The 21,017-nt window shown below is 32.3% G+C and overlaps 1 protein-coding gene across 2 annotated transcripts in view; it reads right to left on the bottom strand.

The window, feature by feature from the left end:
- The window catches only part of LOC112686081 (LHFPL tetraspan subfamily member 1 protein-like), a 327,428-nt gene that overhangs the window by 253,130 nt on the left and 53,281 nt on the right, over window positions 1-21,017 (bottom strand). For both annotated transcript variants that reach the window (XM_025558204.1, XM_025558203.1), the window contains exon 2: window positions 20,049-20,150. In XM_025558204.1, coding sequence (XP_025413989.1) covers window positions 20,049-20,150 — 102 coding nt within the window. The remainder of the gene's footprint in view (window positions 1-20,048; window positions 20,151-21,017) is intronic.

The following is a 21,017-nucleotide window of genomic DNA, read 5'->3' as shown; positions in this document are numbered from 1 at the left end:
GAAACATACTCTATTATAAAATGTGTTAATAACCATGTAATATTTGATTTACTCGACATAATTATGAATACATGAAATTAAATTAACAACCAGAATTTTTACTGTTCAACTTAACTTAAAAATGTATTTTTATCTATTTAATTAGTATATGAATTATGGGTACAGAATTGTTGAAGTAACAAAGTACCTACGTAGAAACAAATATTTTCGTTACAATGCTAATAAAGCAATTCATACTAAAACTGTTTATTAAAATTAAGGATTATAAAATAGTAATAACACTTGCCCAATTAATAAAATAAAATTAAAAATTAATAATTGGTTAATATTAATATATATATATAAATAAATAAACTGTAATAATATGGGCCTAAATAATCATATATTTTTGAAATTGAATGTATAATAAAATAATTATAAGAATTGTTAGCCATTAAGGATAAAGATAAGTTACAAATATTGAATAGAATAAAATATAATGACAAGGTATGACATACACACACGTACACGCGCACACACGCATGCAAACACACACAACAATAGATATAGGTTATTAGGATAGATATTAAGATCTCAGTTTTTAATCACGGGGACAGACGCGTTCTTATTGTATTTTTGTACAGACGGTCAAAGGAGAGTGTAAAAGACTACACAGATAATTTATGCAGTAAGACGTAATTGGCGGTAAACGTTTGTAATAATTTAAAATACGTGTATAAATGTATGTTAAAAAATTTTAAATAAAATTAACAATAGTGAATCAAAGAAAAAGTTTTAAAATTATTATTTTAAAATATAAATTGGTCACCTTATCTTACTTGTATACCTCAGATGTCCACCACGGTTTCAACAGTCAAGTTGATACAAGGATCGGAGAGATAATATTATTTACAAAATGGGACCCAACGTGAGGCTCGAACCCACGACTCTAATATTAAGAATCTTGTGCTCTACCGACTGAGCTAGCTGGGCTAACCTACCGCGGCCCGTCCGTCCGTATCGTTGTACTTGCGCCATGTGCTCCGACCAAAAATTCAACACATAAATTTCAAAAACCTGCATTAATTTAATAATAGCCATAAATAAAGCCATTTGCACCAGCACCATACCATCCCATGTATCCATCAACCATTCCACCAATAAACCCAGATTTGGCTACTGATATCCAGAAAACTGCATTTTTATTTATACCTAATAGTGCTGCTGGTGCTATTATTGGTACTAAAGGTTCCAATATCGGTAGCATGATCAGGTTTCGTGGTGCATCTGTTAAAGTTGCATCCACCGTAAATGAAAAAACTACAGTTGCAGGTGATAATTCTAATGGTGGTATTTAACAAGCTAGTCGAAAAGTAACAATTGTTGGTAGAGTTGAAGCTCAGTGTAAGGCTCAATGTATGATATTTGAAAAGTTGCGGAATAAATTATTTGCCACAGAAGAACTGTTAACCGTTTAAATATTGGTACCAAGTAGTCAAGTTGGTCAAATAATTAGCCGTGGTGAATCAAATGTTAGACAACTGCAAAGAGTGACTCTATCATAAAACTACCTACTGAAGGATCAACAGATGATTCTGAGGAAACTACTACAGTACACATAATTGGTCACTTTTTACCTACTCAATCAGCTCAAAGAAGAATTCGTTAAATGTTTGCATTTGGAGTAAATCCAGTGCCAATACTACAACGACCGCGCATCAGCAGACCCACAGGGAGATCACAACAGTGATTTGATGAAAGTTACCGTTAGTCTCAGGCAAATATATCTCCTCCACCGGCATTATATATTTTGTAACGGAGCACACGCTTAGACAAAAACGGTCTTTTTTAGGGCCACCAAGAATATCATTGTGATGATGTAAAACGACACGAAGGCAACCAATACAGCGGAGGAATAGTATCGTTTAACATCGTTGAGTGGACAGATAAAAATTCGACGAATGAGAATGGAGCGTCGATGTCTGATTAGGTATATATACCGGTCATTTTTCAGAACATCGACACTCCATTATTCTATTCACAAGGATCAACATCCAAAAGATAAGAACTATAGAAGCACTCGACTACAATTACAACGATAACGGCGACAACTTCGGCAATTACTGCGGAGGTTACGGCGAATACGACGATGGCAATTACGGCGACCACATCTATGAAAAACAACCACGAATACGGCTCCAGTGACATTTACACGCGGGGCTCCGCGATTCGTCGACACTAGAAACGGCCCTATTCAGGGCCAATATCCATATAAACCTTTCGGGTACGCTTTACATAAGTGTCCGCTGGTAAAGTGACCACGGTCGAGACGCTCGCTTGCTTAAGTTTGCTGTCGACCATGTGTCCATTTCACTATCAAACTTACTCAGGTCCAATACCGCCCGCCGCGGCTGCTTATTCGAGCCAGCCGCGTGGCCCGGAATAATTTTATTAAATCAATTGTAATACTTTTATTTAATGTTAAATAAATAACTTGATATTTATTTCGTGTACATTTATATATCCGAGTGTCGGTAACCCCGGCACAAAGTTTCAATTTTTACATCAAATTTAAAAAAAAGTAAAAATAATGTTATTTATTCGATACAAACATTTTGTCGGCTTATTTGCCATAGTGATTAACAGCCGTTTTTCTCACAACATTATTATTATGTTTAAAGTCCGGTTCACACTATACCGTGACGTGTATTTTACCAGACCGTGTGCTTTGAAAATGTGTGATACTAATATTTATATATCTTATGGTAATGTTATCAAATTTTGGTTACATATTTTCGCAGTTTTTTTATTAGATATAAAATATTTTCATAAGTTTCAATAAATAATAACTGATGAATATTAAATTATATAGTAGACAATATGTATTATATTATTATTAGGACTCGGAACTTAATGCACTTAAAAAGTGCTAAATATACATGCACTTATGCACTTAAAAAAGTACAAATATGCTTCAAAAATATGCACTTAATTTTTTTTTAACACAAAAATGTTCATAAATAAAGATATTTTATTAAGTATACTGGTACATAACAGTAAAAATGTTGTTAGTATATTTTACTAAGCTAAACATAATTTCTATGTATAAATATAGAAGATAAAACAAAATAAAATAGTTTAAAATTTAAAATTTTCTTTCAAAATGTTCCCATTAGGTTTTTCATAGTACCATGAAAATAATTTCAAAGTTACTTAGCAATAAATTGAATAAATATCCCAATAATATCATGCAAATGTAACACCTTCCAAGCCTTTTGTTATTATGAATACTGTTATCGTTGAATATTAAATTATTACTATAAAAATCGGTAACCACACGTTCAAAAGTTGGATAAAATCAACTTCGCGGTATCTTATGGTTAGTGAGGTAACTTGTGATTTATTATACGGTATACCTTGATGTAACAATATGGTTCAACCAATCAGAGATAATTATTTTAGAAGACACGACACGGCACGGTGTAGTGTGAACCCGGCTTAAGTCGTTGTGGACAAACATTTCATCGATAGCGGACCCATGGTGTAAGTTTATTTTATGGTAATTAAAACGTTGTTCATAGTTTTGAGCAGTTACCGGGTTTACTATTTTTTTTTTTTTTTTATAATCGCGTGATAAAATTACTTTGTTGAATAAACTTTTCTTTACTAACAATTCACCAGATGCCCAATAAAAAAACTCTTGGTTCATAATTTATTTAATATATTAATGTGTTTAGACGTACGAACGATGCAATGTGATATGCTTACGTAACTATGGATGATAATAATTGGCAATCATGTGTAAATTTATGTATTCATATGTGTATGTGAATATATTTACATACAATTGTTTAGAACGTGAACAGGCATAGGGTTTAAGTGTTTATATCGTCGAATCGGTTGATTGATTGATTGACATTATTCGTGCACTTTGTTTCATGTCAAGCAAAATGAAAACAAAATAAATGGGCAGTATAGACTTACAATAAGCGATTTATAAAAATAAAAATAATGGAAATCGATAAGCCAGAATGTTTTTTTAAGTCGGCGAGTATAAAAAAATGTTAGATGTCTACCTATGGGAATTCTCAGGGCCAGATTTCTACTTGAGTATTTGATAATCATTAATACAACTCTCAAACCAATGCTAAACTATCACTGAATGATATAAAAGAAGATTTACCAAGTATAAACATTGACTATATCCTAGAAATAGTGTTACGCAAGTCTAATAATTAACGTTTTAAAACTTATTATTTTTATGGATAATATTCGATGAAATTATTATTAGAACCCTCGAAATTTTCTGGAAAGGACGACTAAAGTTTATTTTTACAGTTTACAAGTTTTTTTTTTTTTTTTCCACTGATTCAATGTTTATATTGAGTTCTTTTTAATTCACAAAAAAATTAAATATGAATAATTTCTAATAAACAATTCTATTAAAATTTCTCGTGCTCCGTGAATTTTGTATAAAGTTAATCTAAAATTTAATTATTTATCATTATCTAGATATTTTTTATAAAAAATATTCATTTATTTATAAAACAATATTGTTAGGTAGTTAAGTTTATTTAATTTGTTCGATAAATTATGAGGGGGTTTGCAAACCATTTTAGATAATATTAAAGCTATTTTTTTATATTATTTTAAAGGCTAAAACAGTGCAATATATAATCCCATAACACACAAACCCAGAAAAATTAATTGTTATTTTTTTTACTGCTATTCGTTGATATTTGCATAATTATAAAGTTTAACTGAAGCATTTTAATGTTGGCAATTAATTGTAATCTTTACTATTATCTCCTGAAATGAAAAAAATCAAATCACTTTTTTCTTTGAAAACAATAAATTTTCATAATTATTCGGAAATAATATATTTTAATTTATTTGTTTAATTGGTATTAAAAACGTTAATAGTTAAATTATATAAATTTATACTTTATACCTTTTAGAAAAACTAAGCTAAATGTTTAACAACTCAAACAAATACCTTTCTGTATGTTGTGATTAAATTTCGATTGTAATGAATTATACGAAATTAATATTTTCGAAACTTATTTTTAATTTAATTTTTATATTCAATAGCCATTTTTATGAATTTCTATACGTTATTATGCACTGAAAATGCTGGTTTAAATTAAATTATTAGTTTACACATACTTTCGTTATTCTATCCATAGGTTTGTTCGAAGACGAGTTGTTGTTATTTTAATAATAAGTTTTTAAGAATGGATCAGGATCATTACATAATGTCATGTTGTATCAATACAAAACAACCATATAATTTGTCACTTTTATCTCGTCTTATAAATCACACTTCAACTAACCATCATGATCTTACATGTTGACATACATGTGATATGTATAATATTATGCAAAATGCAGAGCTTGTGAACTTTTTCTAATGTATCACGCCTGAGAAAAATATTAAGATTTTCTCGATACCTATCGGGTACCACACGCAGTCGACTTGATTTTAGTGGACGTTTTTAAATGTATTACACCACGTGTACACGGATTTGCAACGAGTCGGGTAAATAATAATCAATGGTATTCAAGTAGTACTGTACACATAAAACATGATGCGCAATAATATGTTTCAAAAGACACACGCGTGTAAAACTGTCGAACAAAGTTTACAATGATGTGAAAGTGATAACGAAGCCCAAGCGTGCCGTTTGTTATTATTAGATAGATAAATATATATATAAATGTACCCTATTTTGTGCCACGGCAATAAGCGTTGGTTTTTCGGAGGGTGAACGAACATCAACCGAACGTTTTTGACACGAACAATTTACGAGACTTAAATTGTTGCAAGCTGAAAAGTGTTCACGGTTGTATAATTTTTACACACAAAGCATGTTTCTGTAAACATTTGTAAAATGCCAAACAATTTATGAATTTGTGTGCAAGGCGTTTTTGATAACTTCGACGACGAAAATGTGACAAACATAATTTATCATATTGTTGAACGTCATTCGGCAACACGCGATAGGATTCGCAATCATTATATGACGAGCGAGAACATTGTAATCAATAAAAATATTCGCAAAAACGTAAAACTGCCACGGCGCACATGTAGTAAAACAAGTCGTTTTATTTTTTGTCGATGCGTATGAATACTACCATATACCTATATGCATTATGTGTGTTATGAGCATTAGCCCGTTATGTAATGTAAAAAAAAAAATACAATTTGTGGTACGTTTTTGTAAACCGTATTTTAACTGATGTATGTTGAAACTTGTTTCATATAACTTTGAATGAGATAAAATTGATTCTGTAACCTTTTTTTGGCAAATTTTGATAGTTTAAGGTATTAAGGTCAATTTCCTAATTTTTAGAGTAATTTAGTTTTATTTATTTATTTTTTTTTTTTGAGTTTTTGAACTACCAAGACATCTGACTAATTATTATCATAGAATAATTATTTATTATATTTATCGGGTAAGAGCTCGCATTTATCGCAGGCGTTACAAAAAACGATGACATAAACGATGTTCGCACTAATGTGTGCAACGAAAATGTTACAAAATAAACATAAAATGAAATTTTAAATTGTGATGAGTACATTATTTATTATTAAATAAGAACCACCTGTAGCAGTAACAAACAATATCCATAGGCGTCGCGAACACATACAGACTTGTAAAATATCCGACAAAACAATAATTTCGAATCAAGGGTGATGATGTTACTATTCTTTAATCACACGACCTGTTAGTGACACAAAGATTCGCGTGATGGTAATGCAATAGTTGTGTATTTTAGGGATTAACTCTAATTGGGATTTTGACAACATTTGCACATGACAGTTTCTGATTCGATTAAACATTCTCCTTTCGGCTATTATAATATTTGTGAACGAATTATGTTTAAATGTACGTTAAAAACAATAACAATAAAATACAAATAAACTATCTCTCTCTTCATATTATTATTATATATTATATATATATTACAGTTACTGTTATTATTATAATTATAAATATTATTATTATTATTATAAATAATAGGTCACTAGTGCTGCACAATTCAAAGGCATTCGATGTAGTGATTATTATTATTATTATCGTGCTTGAGGATAAGGAATTGTGAAAATCGGACCCGTCCATGAAAGACAAATGCCTGATTTCCAATAGGGTATCCTAGGGGACATAACAATACATAATCGAATCACAATGATCTAGCCGTTCCCTTTTACCTCGCCCGTGTTAACGAACAAAGAACTTATGCTATTATTGTTCTTTGGGTGCATTCATGTCGAATAATGTTCCATTTTGCATTTAACGGATAAATTATTGTAATCGCTTATGATTATTATTATTATTATTATTATTATTATTATTATTATTATTATTACGGCAGACAGTTGAATTTGGTGGGTAAGTATATACAATATTGGTGACATATTCAGGGTCCATAAATTAATATTTAAAGGAACACAGTCTTGGAATATTATTATTATCAAGAGGCAGGCCCGTTCTAACTAATGAAACTGTAATATTATAATTTAATACGGATTGCACAAGCCCGTCGTAATCTAAAATATATCAATGTTGTTTTACGTATCAGAAAGCATATTGTGCATCGTCTACAATCAGGAATGTATACTTAAGGAAGTTTTAAGATCCACCCTTGAATTGTTAAGGAATGTATATTTATGCATAGACTTAACGATTTTTACTAACTTGACTTAAGTAATTTTTCCATGCCAAAGGTTCTATGTAAATAGGTAAGGCCAACAAAATCAAATTTATCATTATTATTTATTATTTGTTAATAATCATTGATATGAATATCCTCTCCATTATTTTTTTCCCCGTGCATGCACCCGACTGCAATCGTATATAATGCGATACATACATAAATATTTTTCTCATAAAATTGTAAAATCCGTAAAACAGTATTTACGTTTAGGACAACCCCGATGGTGTAAGCCTTGAAACAATATAGAACGATAAAATAAAACGAACGAAACAATATCAAAAATGAAATAATATTAATGATTTCATATTGAGACTGCGGTCAGAGGCCACTCCGCTGCACTACTCTCACAACGCCGCGGCGCGGAGTGGACATGCGATACAAATGGTTCGCGAACGGATTTAACGATGGAAAACAAATATTTATGTGGTACTCTAAACGCCGAACGATTGGGCGAACTGTCACTGGGGGAAGCGGTGAAAAATAATTACTAATAACAATAACACTGTACGATATTACGCGTGCGTGTTTCGATACGAATAGTTTTAAAACTAAAATCATTATCGTCCCGCACGACGTAGCGACTGTTTTAGCTGTTGTTCCGAAAACGGTTCGTGATACCCCGGTAAAATGAGCGGAATCGGAAACCGTCCGCGTAACGGTTCTGTGGCGCTCGCGGTTTTTCTTCTCCCCGTCCTTCCGGTGCGTTTTACCAGCGAGATTTGACATCTGTCCGTCGTACGACGATCAGTGTGTCGTAGACCGGTCGTTGACGTCCCGAACCGCATATTCAGACTAACTCCGTAGAATCGGCGACAACGCGAAAAAACCTATTCGAAAACCGTTTCGCTCTCGTACGAATTTCGTTTTCGGTTCCAATATTTATTTATTTTTTTTTAATTTTTTCGAATCCCCGGCGAACCGTTGCGAAAAGTGACGCGCGTTTTCACTCGTAATCTGTCGATCCGGGGTGCTCTCGGCGTCACGGTTGTCCTGGGGACACCGCTGTCGCTGCCGTTGGTTTAGTTACGAAAACCGCGTCGCGCGCTCCAACGACGGGGCACCGGTGCACTCTCCCCGTCCCGTCATCTTGTTTAATCCGTCGAATTCGCTCTCTGAAGCTGTTTCCACGATACCCGTGGCCGTATTCAACCGTAGAAAACATAATCGAACACGAGTGTTTTAACCATAAAGTGGTACGGGAAATATCGGTCGGAAGTGACACGGACTCGAAGGAGAAATCGAACCGGACGGACGGGAAAGGGAACTACGACCCCTCGTGGGGGCTGGGCGAAAGCGAAACGGACGTCTGACGGGACACGACGATCACGTCGCGAACGTCTTGGAGGATAACGTTGTGGACCAATAGGAACGCTCGGACGATCGCGTTTCGAAGACATCGATTGACGGACGGGTTCCGCTTCGCACCTGAAGCGTGCGGTAGACGGATCCGATCGCCTTGGGAGGATGACCGCGTTGCACACGTCGATTCACGCCCCCACGTTACATCGAATCGTATTAAATAAAAACTAATCATTGAAATAACAACAATCCGTTTTCGAACAAACCTATGAATGGAATAACGGAAGTATGTGTAAAACGATAGTTTAACTTAAACCCGCGCTTTCTGTGCATAACTTATGGCAATATAAAAAAATGGCTTAAAATTTATTGAGTATAAAAATTAAATTTAAAAATTTTTTCGAAATATCAATTTCGTATAAATCATATTGCGCGCGCGTGGACACCAATCGGTCCACTTCACCGTGTCCGCGAGGTGGGTACGCGTTGTCCGAACGCGCGGAGCGATCGTGCATTGCATTCGTTCCCGCCGCCCGTCCCAACGGAAAACGTAATACATTTTTCTGTGAACGATTATTATTAAAATTATTAATTATTATTATCATTATCATAATAATTATTCATAATCCATCGCACAATCACCACGTCGAAATGAAAATCAATTACTAGTCGTCTGGGCGGCGTGCGATTGGTTCCGCCGTTAGGAAAGAAAAACGTCTTGACGATAATCTCAACTCTTGGAATACAATCCGAACAATACTGCGCGCTATCGATTTTGAAAATAATTCGGTTTCGCCCGACTGTCAGCTATAGTCGCTTTGAAGAGGACTGCTGCGGGATATCTAATACGGACGGTTATTATCAGACCAACAGGAATAACGCTTGCAACACACCAAAAACTATTCAAGGCGTTCGCACGAATCTCTGTTTTATTTCGAGAAAAAATAGTTTATCACATAACAATAATATTTATATTCGTGACGAGTTCGCGTTGGCGAAGACAATCGTTTTCAATTTTAAATTGAATATTATTTTTTGGTTATATGAATACAGAATAAATTTGCTATAAACATTGGTCGTCCATTAAACTATACTTCACTCTTCACTCTGACTTTGATGACAACAAGATTTGTATAAAATAAAAAAATATCATAAAAAAATATGTATATATTTATTTTTTTGTAGTTATATACTTGCATCTACAATTTTCAGAGAAGACACAAACTTTAAACACAGTTTTAGTTTTTCCGTAGAACGAATAAGATATTTCTTATATCTCTTTGTATATTATTGTTTTTCCTGTTATCATTTTTGTGTTCAATAGAAAATTCCAAAATAGTTCTATAAATCTTTGTACAAATCTTTTTTTTATCAAAAAAAAGTTATAAAAACTTGTTCGGGTGAATTAAAGTAATAAAATGCTACCCAGATATTTTAAGCAAAATAACATATTTTAGGCTTTCAAAAGGTTTACAATTTTTTGTACCTAACACCTAAATAGAGACAATTAATTTCAAACAGTTTATTATATATTACGTTTCAATTAAATAGCTATGTACTCATTTTCAACAATGAATTATTTGATATTCTAAATTTATATTGATAATGATCCAAATTTTAACAAAAAAAAGTAAATTAAAATTCCAATATTTCATACCTAATAAATACAATTGTTAATTCCATTAAGTACCTAAATACAATTACCGAGTATACCAAATGAATGAAAATAACTGAAACATTACCTATTGTAAACTTAACTGTGTTCAGAATCGTTTTTCAAATAAGAAAATTAATCTTTTTTAAAAAAACTGAGTATAATATAAAACACCCATCAAAAACCATTTTTCCCGATCTAACACGAAAAAAAATCTGTGAAATATGTTATTTCGGTATTTCTATCTATACGACGCCTGTAAGTCGTTCATTGCTTACGGTGAATTCAAATAATATATTGTAAATATTTCGAACCTTTCCGTCTCAACGATTCTAACTGCAGGGAGTAATGAATAATAATCATTGTGTACGTACGAATAATTTTATGGCGTATCGGTGAGGGACTGCAAGATTTTCCTTCTCGCTTTCTACGAAATTCACTATTTCAGACTACATGTTGTAAACGTATAGATATGTTTAGGTATACGTATATCGAAGCGGGCTGGTTTTGGAGGACGTCAAAAGCACTCGGTGGTTTGTCGCCCGCGTGCTACGGTTGAGATTACTCTGGTGGCGGAGACGATGTTAAAGCACGCCTCAAAACCATAAAAATCGATTCCGCTACAAATTGTCCTTATTTCTTTTTTTTTTAACTGCTGTCTCGATGTCATTTGAATCTATTACCGTACAAAAAAAAATCCTAAAGACGACGTGTTTATGCGTGTGTGCGCATGCACGCGCATGCGCGGGTTCATATGCTTGTATATAGCCTTCAGAGAGTCTAAACAAATAAATGTATGGCTGTATATCAAAGAGGAGGAGACTGAGTGGGGTTGAGCTCGTTTACGGGGTACTATTTCGCCCGAAGCATTGGCATCAGCAGCAGTAGCGGCGGTGGCACTAGAGAAGTATTCCTATTGTGTATATGGCCCGAACGTACATCGTGAAGTGCTGGTGAGCTTCGCCGACACGGGCGATGGGAGCGCGAACGGAGTATTGGTGAGACGGAGGAGGGACAGAAAAAATAGAGGGGAAGGAGGAGAATAAAAGGAAGAAGAAATTATTTAACGAGTTCCCCGAGGATTTATGCCGAGGGGTCGGAAAATGATAGCTTATATAAATGTCAACGTATAAACAAGCAATAATTCTTGCTGTTGCTGAGTGCCGCCGCGCCGCCAAGCTTACCCTAAAACTGGTACGACGACGACGGTGGCGGCGCAGTGAATACGTAGCGTGTGCACAACTCTGGGAAATCCTTGTGCCGAACACGTGGTCTGCATAAAAATATCGTAAAAGGCAAAGTGAAAATATATTGTATAAATAAAAAATTCGATAAATGCGAAGGATATACGCATGCCCCGTAATCGTACTCACATAACTACAGGAGCAGGGAGGAGGAGAAACATGGAGGAGAAATGAAAATAGGAAGGAGAAGAAAAACACTGCTCCGAGCTGTACCTGCTGCTTCTGCCGTACGTACTCGTACAGTAATAATAATAATATTAAAATTAATATTAATATATATGTATACAACGGTGTGGAGTTTTTAATTTCCTGACTCGGTGCCGGTAAATCTGAATAACATAATATTCTCCTGCATGCGCAGCATCCTCTGCAACGTCTTATAACCGTAAACATGTTCGATGCTTATTTATACGTTGAAGCCGGATCCGGTGCGCATTTCGGTTAGACGTCATAATGTTATAATGTATAAAACTACGTCCAAACGTCTTTCCCATAATATTATTACTGTAGGGGTATACCCCCTCGTCATAGCTGTGAAAAATATGATCGTCCAAATACCAATCATTTATGGGTTATACTCGTACATCGGTGAATATACCTTATCGGTCGCGCATACCCGCTAATATTTTACCACCGTGTAATCGATCGAAATACGACACGAATCGATCGTTACAGTATAACAACATTATTATAATGAAGTATTTTTATTTATTTTTTTTTTTTAATGCAAATGCCCAATTGTTGATCAGTTAATCTTTTTGTGATTGTTCAGAGCACCTGCAGTGAGTACCACAGAGTGCCTAGATTATTTGGAAAAGGAAAAAAAAAATAATATTCGTAACCGAGTATTAGATATTTTCATTATAAAGTACGGGCACGAAACGAACATATTTTTTTTTCATACATGACATGTTATTCCCATTCTTTTTTCTTAAGCTTACAATATTGTTTTTTCCTACATGTTATGGGACCACGATAAGTCGAACTTATTAATATCGTCAATGCGAACATTGTTTACAATCACTGTCAGTGCGAATTTGGTTCAATGTTTTCCGATCTCTAATGCACAATATCTTAAAAATAATCATCAGGCAATTGACAAACTACCTCGAACAATATGTAGATGGTTATGAATAGGGCTCGGGAGTTAAAGCATTTGCTTATTTTTATGGATTGACTTAAAATGTAGCAGAGTGCTATAAAAGCGTATCTCAAATTATAGTACGTACAATTATGAAATTTGAAAGTCCTTTTTTTTGCTTTATCAGCAATTTTTCAAAAAAATGCTTATTTCCAGTTTTTTTTTGATTACTTTTGCTTATTTGACCAATTTTTTTTACGTTTTTGTAGTTTTCTCCTGCAAAGTAGTTTATGATAGAATTCAAATTAAATATAATTCTTATCTTATCTATATTTTCACGTAGTTCGTCGCCGTCCTAGGTATCGTTGTATGTTTAACAAAGATATTTTAAAGTTGAAAATAGAACTAAGTGTCAAACATCAGAATGATCAAGAACAGAAAGAACAGTTTACATTTTATTTTTCAGAAAAGTCCCTTAAGTCCTTAAGGTCTTGAAAGTGAAGATTTATTTTTATTTTGTTTGATATTTTAGTTAGAATTTTATAGTTTTTTTTTTTTTATTTGAATAAATATTTATGCTTAATTTTAAATTTTTTAAATGCTTATTTTAGTGCTTATAATGATGCTTTTAAGCGCTTGTTTTAATGATTTTAAGTGCTATAAATCCGGAGCTCTGGTTATGAGCAATTACTGTAGATAATCTAATTTAAAATCCATACATGTTTCTTGTGTTCGAAGAATATTGCAATCGGAATAATATTTTTATCGTGTTTTAATCCGTCTCTCCGATTCATTAAAATAAGTCTTTGATGTCTGTTAGAAATCTGTATAAAATATCATAAAAATTACAGTACATCAAGAGTTATTGCACCAGTGCACACATATACGTATTACATTGCCGTTTTTGTTGTCAACGTTGAAAAGTAGCATTATATTATGCATTGAAACATTACTCCTTCCCCTATATTATATCGGTCTTTTTTCGTACTTTGTTATTATTGTTATTATTATTTTTTTCACTTCTAAAAACGCTATGGCCCGCCTCGAAGGCGTCATCGGTACAATAGGGATGTATTCGTTTTCTATTCGCTTGACAGGAGTGCCTTTCGGAAGTGAATGTTACAACATCAACTTTTCTCTCGTCATGCTTTTTTTTCTTCTTTTTAGTTGCCTCGTAACGATTATTCGACGGAGCATTGTGCACGTGCCTCCGAAGATATTTGTTCGCAGATAATTTATGGAAAAACAACGATCCGGTTCGGTGTCGATGCATATCATGTTTTTGAGTGACCAATTACAGTCCCATCAGAGGCATTGCTCAAACACCATGGCAAATGCTCTAACACAACTCCCGTATGATAAGACGTACGGGTTTTCAAATAGATTAAAAAGAAAGAAAAAATGAGAGAAAGAAAAGTGGTGTACGCAATAACCAAACATGAAGTAATACTGACGCGTTAATGCGCTCTTGAAACGTAATGTCGCCAGCACAATGGCCGTCAAAAACACAGTTCAAGTTTAAAATTCCCTCAGCCAATTATTTCACGTCCTCCGGATGATATCTTTCGCCACTCGTAAAAAAAAAAAAAAAAAAAAAAAAATAATAATAATAATAATAATAATGATAAAAGAAGAATATTTCGCAAACATAAAAAAATTATGAATTAAAAATAACGTCGGTTTTACGTTGTATTGCTTGCTGCACGATTTCAAATTTTTCTTTTCGAACAAAGTGTCGGCCATACATTTCTGATGAATATTTGAATATCATTTTTATTAAAAATTTAATATTTGAACGAACATGTTGATACTAATTTTTGTGGACAAGTATTTAATTATACGCTTGCATAGTATAATGGGTTTGAATATATTTTAAATTACAGACGTTTAAACGTAAAGGCAGGTCATTCTGTGTAATACCCGGTTTTCTTTCATCAAATATACCGTTTTAAAATGAGATCAACATTTGGGTAAGGTTACGTTTTGTTTTCATAAATTAAAGTAAATTCCTTTCATTGGAACAAATTGTGTATTTAGTCGAGTAAAATACTAAATATTAATTCAACCACGACTAAAGGTACGAATTTGTTTGAAATTAAAAATATTTTTTTTTTTTTTAAGTTTCTTAACTTTACATCCGATCATTATTTACGTTTACTCGACAAACGAAAATAAAAAGGTTAAGAACTTGACAGTAAGCACATTAAAAAAAATAAATAAATTTACTATAATCATAATAAAATAAACAAATAAAATAATATAATAAATAATAATAATAATTATAAAAATAGTAATACCAATAAAAAAAAAAAGCTACAAGGAGGGAAAACTGCTACTTGAAACCAAATGATTACTCACGGTCTGCTTTACACGCGGGTAATTCAAGTGAAACGTTGTTTATTACGCCCTCGTTGCCGCAGTCATAGCGCAATAAATTTTATTGAAATCACTCGAGGACAACAAAAAATAAATATAAATAAATAATATAATGTTCGTAAAACGAAGAGCATCGTATTTTTGGAACATCGCAACAATGATCATCGATACAAAACTGTTCCGTCTACGTACTATGAAGTGTGTGTTGCAAATGTGTATCCTGCATTCCTTTGCCGGAATGACATCGGAAATGCAATTTACCATGCGCATACCCTTCGTCAATTGTGGAATAAAACTCGCGTTACCTATCATATACCATGTCGGTAACAACGAGCACGCGTATTACCTAGTTGTTAAATGAATACGTTTTTTGCAGATTCCACAACACCCAGAAGTGTTAATTGTCATCTGTTATATATAATACTTATTTTTAATAAAACGCGGCGCCATCACATAAAAAAAGTATCTAAGCTCATCCATAGCAATATGGATGTATTCGTTGTATTCGAATTCAACACGACATCGTTCGTTGTCAGTTAATATTTTCAGATCACATACTTTATCGTATTATATTTATGACTTTTAAGTAAAAACTATGAAAAACAGAAACAGTTGCGTGATCAAAAAGTTTATCCGGAAATAATCTGTTGAAATGATGGTTCTAACGAATTTAAATGAAAGCCTTCGAGTAAGATTTATATTTATGCATTGACAAATAATAAACAAATGAAACGATATAGAATACAGTATCAATGATAAACACTTGAAACGATTTACATCTGAAACAACAGATTCCCAGTTTTCGTGTCGTACCGATAACATTTTTAGCGATGAAATAGACTACTATAAGAGTGTTAACGTATTATAAATACTTAGCGGGTGGAACTTTTTGGTAAAACGTATTTAGCAGCCAAAATAGTGTTCGCATAAAATAATAACAATTGCATATTTTAATACGGTCGTGCAACCGATATATATATGCATCGAATTCCCGTTGATTCGATCCCGGAACAGATTATCACCGCCGTACGCGTTTGAACCGACCACATGCCAACCTGAACGAATTTTAGGGAGGGTGAAAGGGCAATCTTCCCCCTGAATTCGTATTTAAGGAATTTATTATACGTAAGATACGCATTTCAAATTTTTCATTGTGGATATATTTTATTTTATTTTATTTTATATAATTTAACGAAATCAAATTACGCGTGGCTTTGAATACTGAATTGGGCTTTTTGTCGGGTCCATACTTAGTGAAAAAATCAAATAAAACACAAGCATAACTTTCAATACACAGGCAGGTGTTAAAAAAAAACCACTCAAAAGTGGATTCTAAGCGGATCTGGCACTAGAATACACTGCAAACCAGAGGCGTGAGGCCTTTTGCATTTGCACTTTCTGCACGATCTTCGTGCCACCACCATTGATTATCGTGATTCGTGTTGTAAGCCTAAAACGTTGTTTTTCATCGGTTAGCAAACTTTAAGAGTCGGAGTGGGGGGGGGGGCGATAAAAGCAATACTGGGAGGTAAAACTGTACACTACACCCGATCCGAAACCCTGCGCATGCGTACACGATCGTAAATATAAATATAATAAATATTTTCGTTGATATGAAGAAAAATGTGACTTTAAGACCGCGGTTAAGCTGTGGACGCTTTATACTAGTTGCGCAGTAACTATAGCCCACGATGTACATTTGATAAAATAGTTTTTCAGGCAGTAAATGTGTTATATTCGTAAGTTTCATGTAGCAACCCGACGGAATGCAACTTACGCGCAATCGTCTTCCGTAGACTTTTTTTTTTTTAATTTACAGTTGTTTGAAAAAGTCAGAAAACACTATTTATACGCCGAACATGTCATTGCAAAATCAATAGGTACCCTAATCGATTCGGATCTGTTAAAACCGTACATCCCTATAAATTACCTTATTATAGGATTAATATTGTTGTGAAAACTTTACACGTGCCGTTTAGGAAAAGTGATCCCCCGTATCTTTCAAAGTTTCCTTTTTGGTATACTGATGAACGAATGGAAGATTAAAGTAGTTCAACTCGAAACAAGAGTTTCCACACCCGTTTCGTAGAGACTGTGTCCAAATAATGTACATTAGGTGTTTTTCAGCTTTCAAAAGAACTAAGTAATATCGATGGAGACACAACGTTTTAAGCTCGGCTACAAAAAAAACATAGTTATAGTTATGAACATAAAAATAAATTAGATAATATTTAATATGAAAACAAGAACAAATGTTTTCTTGATAATTATGAGAATTCCGAATTTAAAGTGAATCATATATAGATCCATCTGGATTGCGGTAACATTTTTATCAAACAATATACCTATGTATCTATAATTTATAATCTACTCTTAATTATTAGCAATCGAAAAATGGTATGTTTCAATTCGATAAATATTTTTAGTTAACAATACATTCACATTTATAAATATAAGTACATTTAGTTTAATATAATATACTATATAGAATTATAACTGTTCACAATAATTAATCAGTGTTTGTAGTATGGTTCTATACATACAGGTAAGAATATTTATTCTATTCAGAATATTTTGTAAGAAATAAATAAGTAACATAATTTTCCGGTTAAAATTAACCCAATTAGTTATTTGCGGAAAAAGTGTTTATAATACAAATACTTTGTATGAAATAAAAATAATTACATGATTTAATCAAGACTAGACATTTATATATTATAGTACCCCATGAAGATCCCACAATTTTAGTTTCCGGTTAGATAGTTTGTTTTGATATTCGAAATACTGCCTGCGCACCTGTATTATGAAGCTACAGCAAAATAGTATTTTCATAAATACTCAATGCTACACGATATCATGCGATGAATTTGACAAATTTAACTCCACACCCTTATTGGCAACACATTTTCTAAGGCATGACAATGGAAGAACATTGCTTTTAAGGTATGCTCGCATTTATTTCAACCGTAGAGGAATTTTCATCAGTCCATTTCAAGTTATAATGTTCGGCACAAGTTAAGCCGAGAAGATAAATCATGGGTATGGAATGCAAGAAAATACTGTAAATTACAACATATTATTATATACGCATGAAAAGAGTGGGAAAAGAAAAAAATATATTAATATCCAGAAATATTCTCATTAAATTGTCATTTGTGTTTGAAACATTCAGTAATTTATATTCCCGTCGGACATTCAAAACGAATGGATTATTTTCAATGTAACCCTCCACACTCGGAGTAAATTAATATTTTTCACCAAACATATTATTATTTATGTATTAGTATTAATATTTATTATTCGTTATTTACTTAGAATCGTTCTGTAATATGGCTCTTTTTCGAATAAACACTATTGTTAATAGCATTCCATCGCAGTATAAGAAATGCGAGTTTTGTATATTTATTACTGATATTTTTTTCTGACTATCACACAATACAAAGTATAATAATACGAATAAAATCATAATAATATTATATACTAGTTTTAAAAACAAAACGTTTTTGGTAGGTACAAAAACATAACTGTGCAGGTTATTATATTAAATTTATAGCTGCTTCGGGTCCTACGGATTTCCATTTCGTTAGATGTGAACGTAGATTATAGTAATATTGTCTTAAGCAAAACGATATGCGTTTATAAGCACCGCATAATCTTCATTTTCAAAATATTGTACTTCTTCTTAACGATAATAGTGCTTATCCGAAGTAGCAACATACGACCAACACACTTTTTTCAATTAGTTATTATGATATCGTTAAAAAATGATCTTGAATGATGGTTAAAATATAATATTTATCTATATAATTAGGAGCTAAATCAGGAAGCTATTGTTGAATTTATATTAATATATATATTTGATGACAGTTTTTAATTTTTATTTCAGAGATACATTACTTGTGGAAAATATGTGAAACCACCAATAGAATTTGTATTGTAAGTAAAATTGTAAAAATTAAAAAAAAAAAAAAAAAACAATAATAACAACACTTTTCTCGTACGATTTTATCAAAAATATTTCTATAGAGGATGCGGAAAACATGAAAAAATGCAAAATCATGTTTTTTGTATTTACCCTATGCATAATTATTCAAATTCCCTAAAAACTTTGAACCACAGCATTGGAAGTAGTTATTAACTGTCAATTGGAGTAGCATCCTAAATTATTTATCGTTGGTCGTTTTTTTTCTTGTGTATTTTTCTCATTTGAAATCTTATAAATAACAACTTTTATAAGTATTTATAACCATAAAGTATAATGATTTTATGGTAATTTATTTCAAAGTAACGATTTCTCTTTAACAAAATATTAAATATAAAAATTGAAAAAATAGATTTGAAATCGTATTGCAATAACAGTAGGTGCATTTTTGCCGATCATTTTTCTTCGGAAATTTCTTTTAAAAATAAAAATAATAATCATAAGCAGAGCTTATTACACAATAGTTTTTCGAAAGTGATGGCTTATTGTCGATTTTAAATTTTAAATCTTAAAGTATAATAGATAAGTTCTTCAAAACCGTAATGATAAATTTAATTTATTTACGGATCAATTAAAATATTAATTTTTTAAATACTCGTCAGAAATTTCTTCAGTGATTATTTAATAAAACACAGTACAATTCAATACTAATAAAACAGTGTTAGTGACTAGACACAATCACTGTGAACTTACAATTAGCTAAATAATACATACCTGTATCCAAAATGGTAAGTAAAATCCAAAACTGCAAAGAAACGATGCTGCCAATGATAATGTCGCCCAACACATTCCAGCAACTGTCAAAGTAGTTGCCATCTGAAAATATATTCAAATATTATTAATTAAACAAATGTATATAGATACATTTAATAAGTACAGTTAATTATTAGTTAACCTAACCTACACACTATGTATAAACATATGTCTATATATATATACTAGCTGACCCAATAAACGTTGTTTTGTCATATAAATTATTTATAAAGAATATTTTGCTAGAAAAAAATTACTAATTTAATATAAATGTGTAAGGATGTGGTATATAAGTGGAAGAGGTATGGAATGCTGTAACGAAATATAAAAATGAAAAACCATCAAACATTTATTTTTTTAATAATTTATTAAAATTGATCCTTTAAAATTATATATATGGCTAATTATGACAGTATTAGTAAAAAACAATATCGATCCCTTAATGCAACAGAGTGTACAATATTTTTTGTCATCCCATCTTTCATCAACACAAACTAACTGGATGGTTCGAGAGCATGCCATGTCTTATTGTCTGTGTGAAAAATAATATGGGCTCAAATCTAAACCACAGGCAAACATCGTTTGGCCTTGAGACATATTGATAGTCATTGCAAATGCCAATCTAATTGGAAATTGAAGGCGTTTAAATTGTATTGACACATCTGTGGGTATAATAGGGATTCGCGGTAAAAATATATTTTCACCTCGGAATTTGCCATTTAAAATGATGGCTTCGATTTTTTTAAATTTTTAACGACTAATTGCGTGCCGTTACACAACCGTGGTGGGTTCAAATTACGAAAAAAAATAATCGGAAATCCAACCTTCAGTTGTAAATTATGCGGTGGCATACCTGGTAAATCCGATGAATTTAAAAACTGTTGGATAATTTACAGCATCAGTAGCATCTCAAACTGTATTAATAGATTT

This window comes from Sipha flava, unplaced genomic scaffold (genome assembly GCF_003268045.1).
Source record: "Sipha flava isolate LNK unplaced genomic scaffold, YSA_version1 2_pilon_pilon, whole genome shotgun sequence".
Taxonomy (NCBI): domain Eukaryota; kingdom Metazoa; phylum Arthropoda; class Insecta; order Hemiptera; family Aphididae; genus Sipha; species Sipha flava.
Note: the sequence above shows the minus strand (reverse complement) of the source record. Positions and strands in the feature narration are given on the sequence as shown.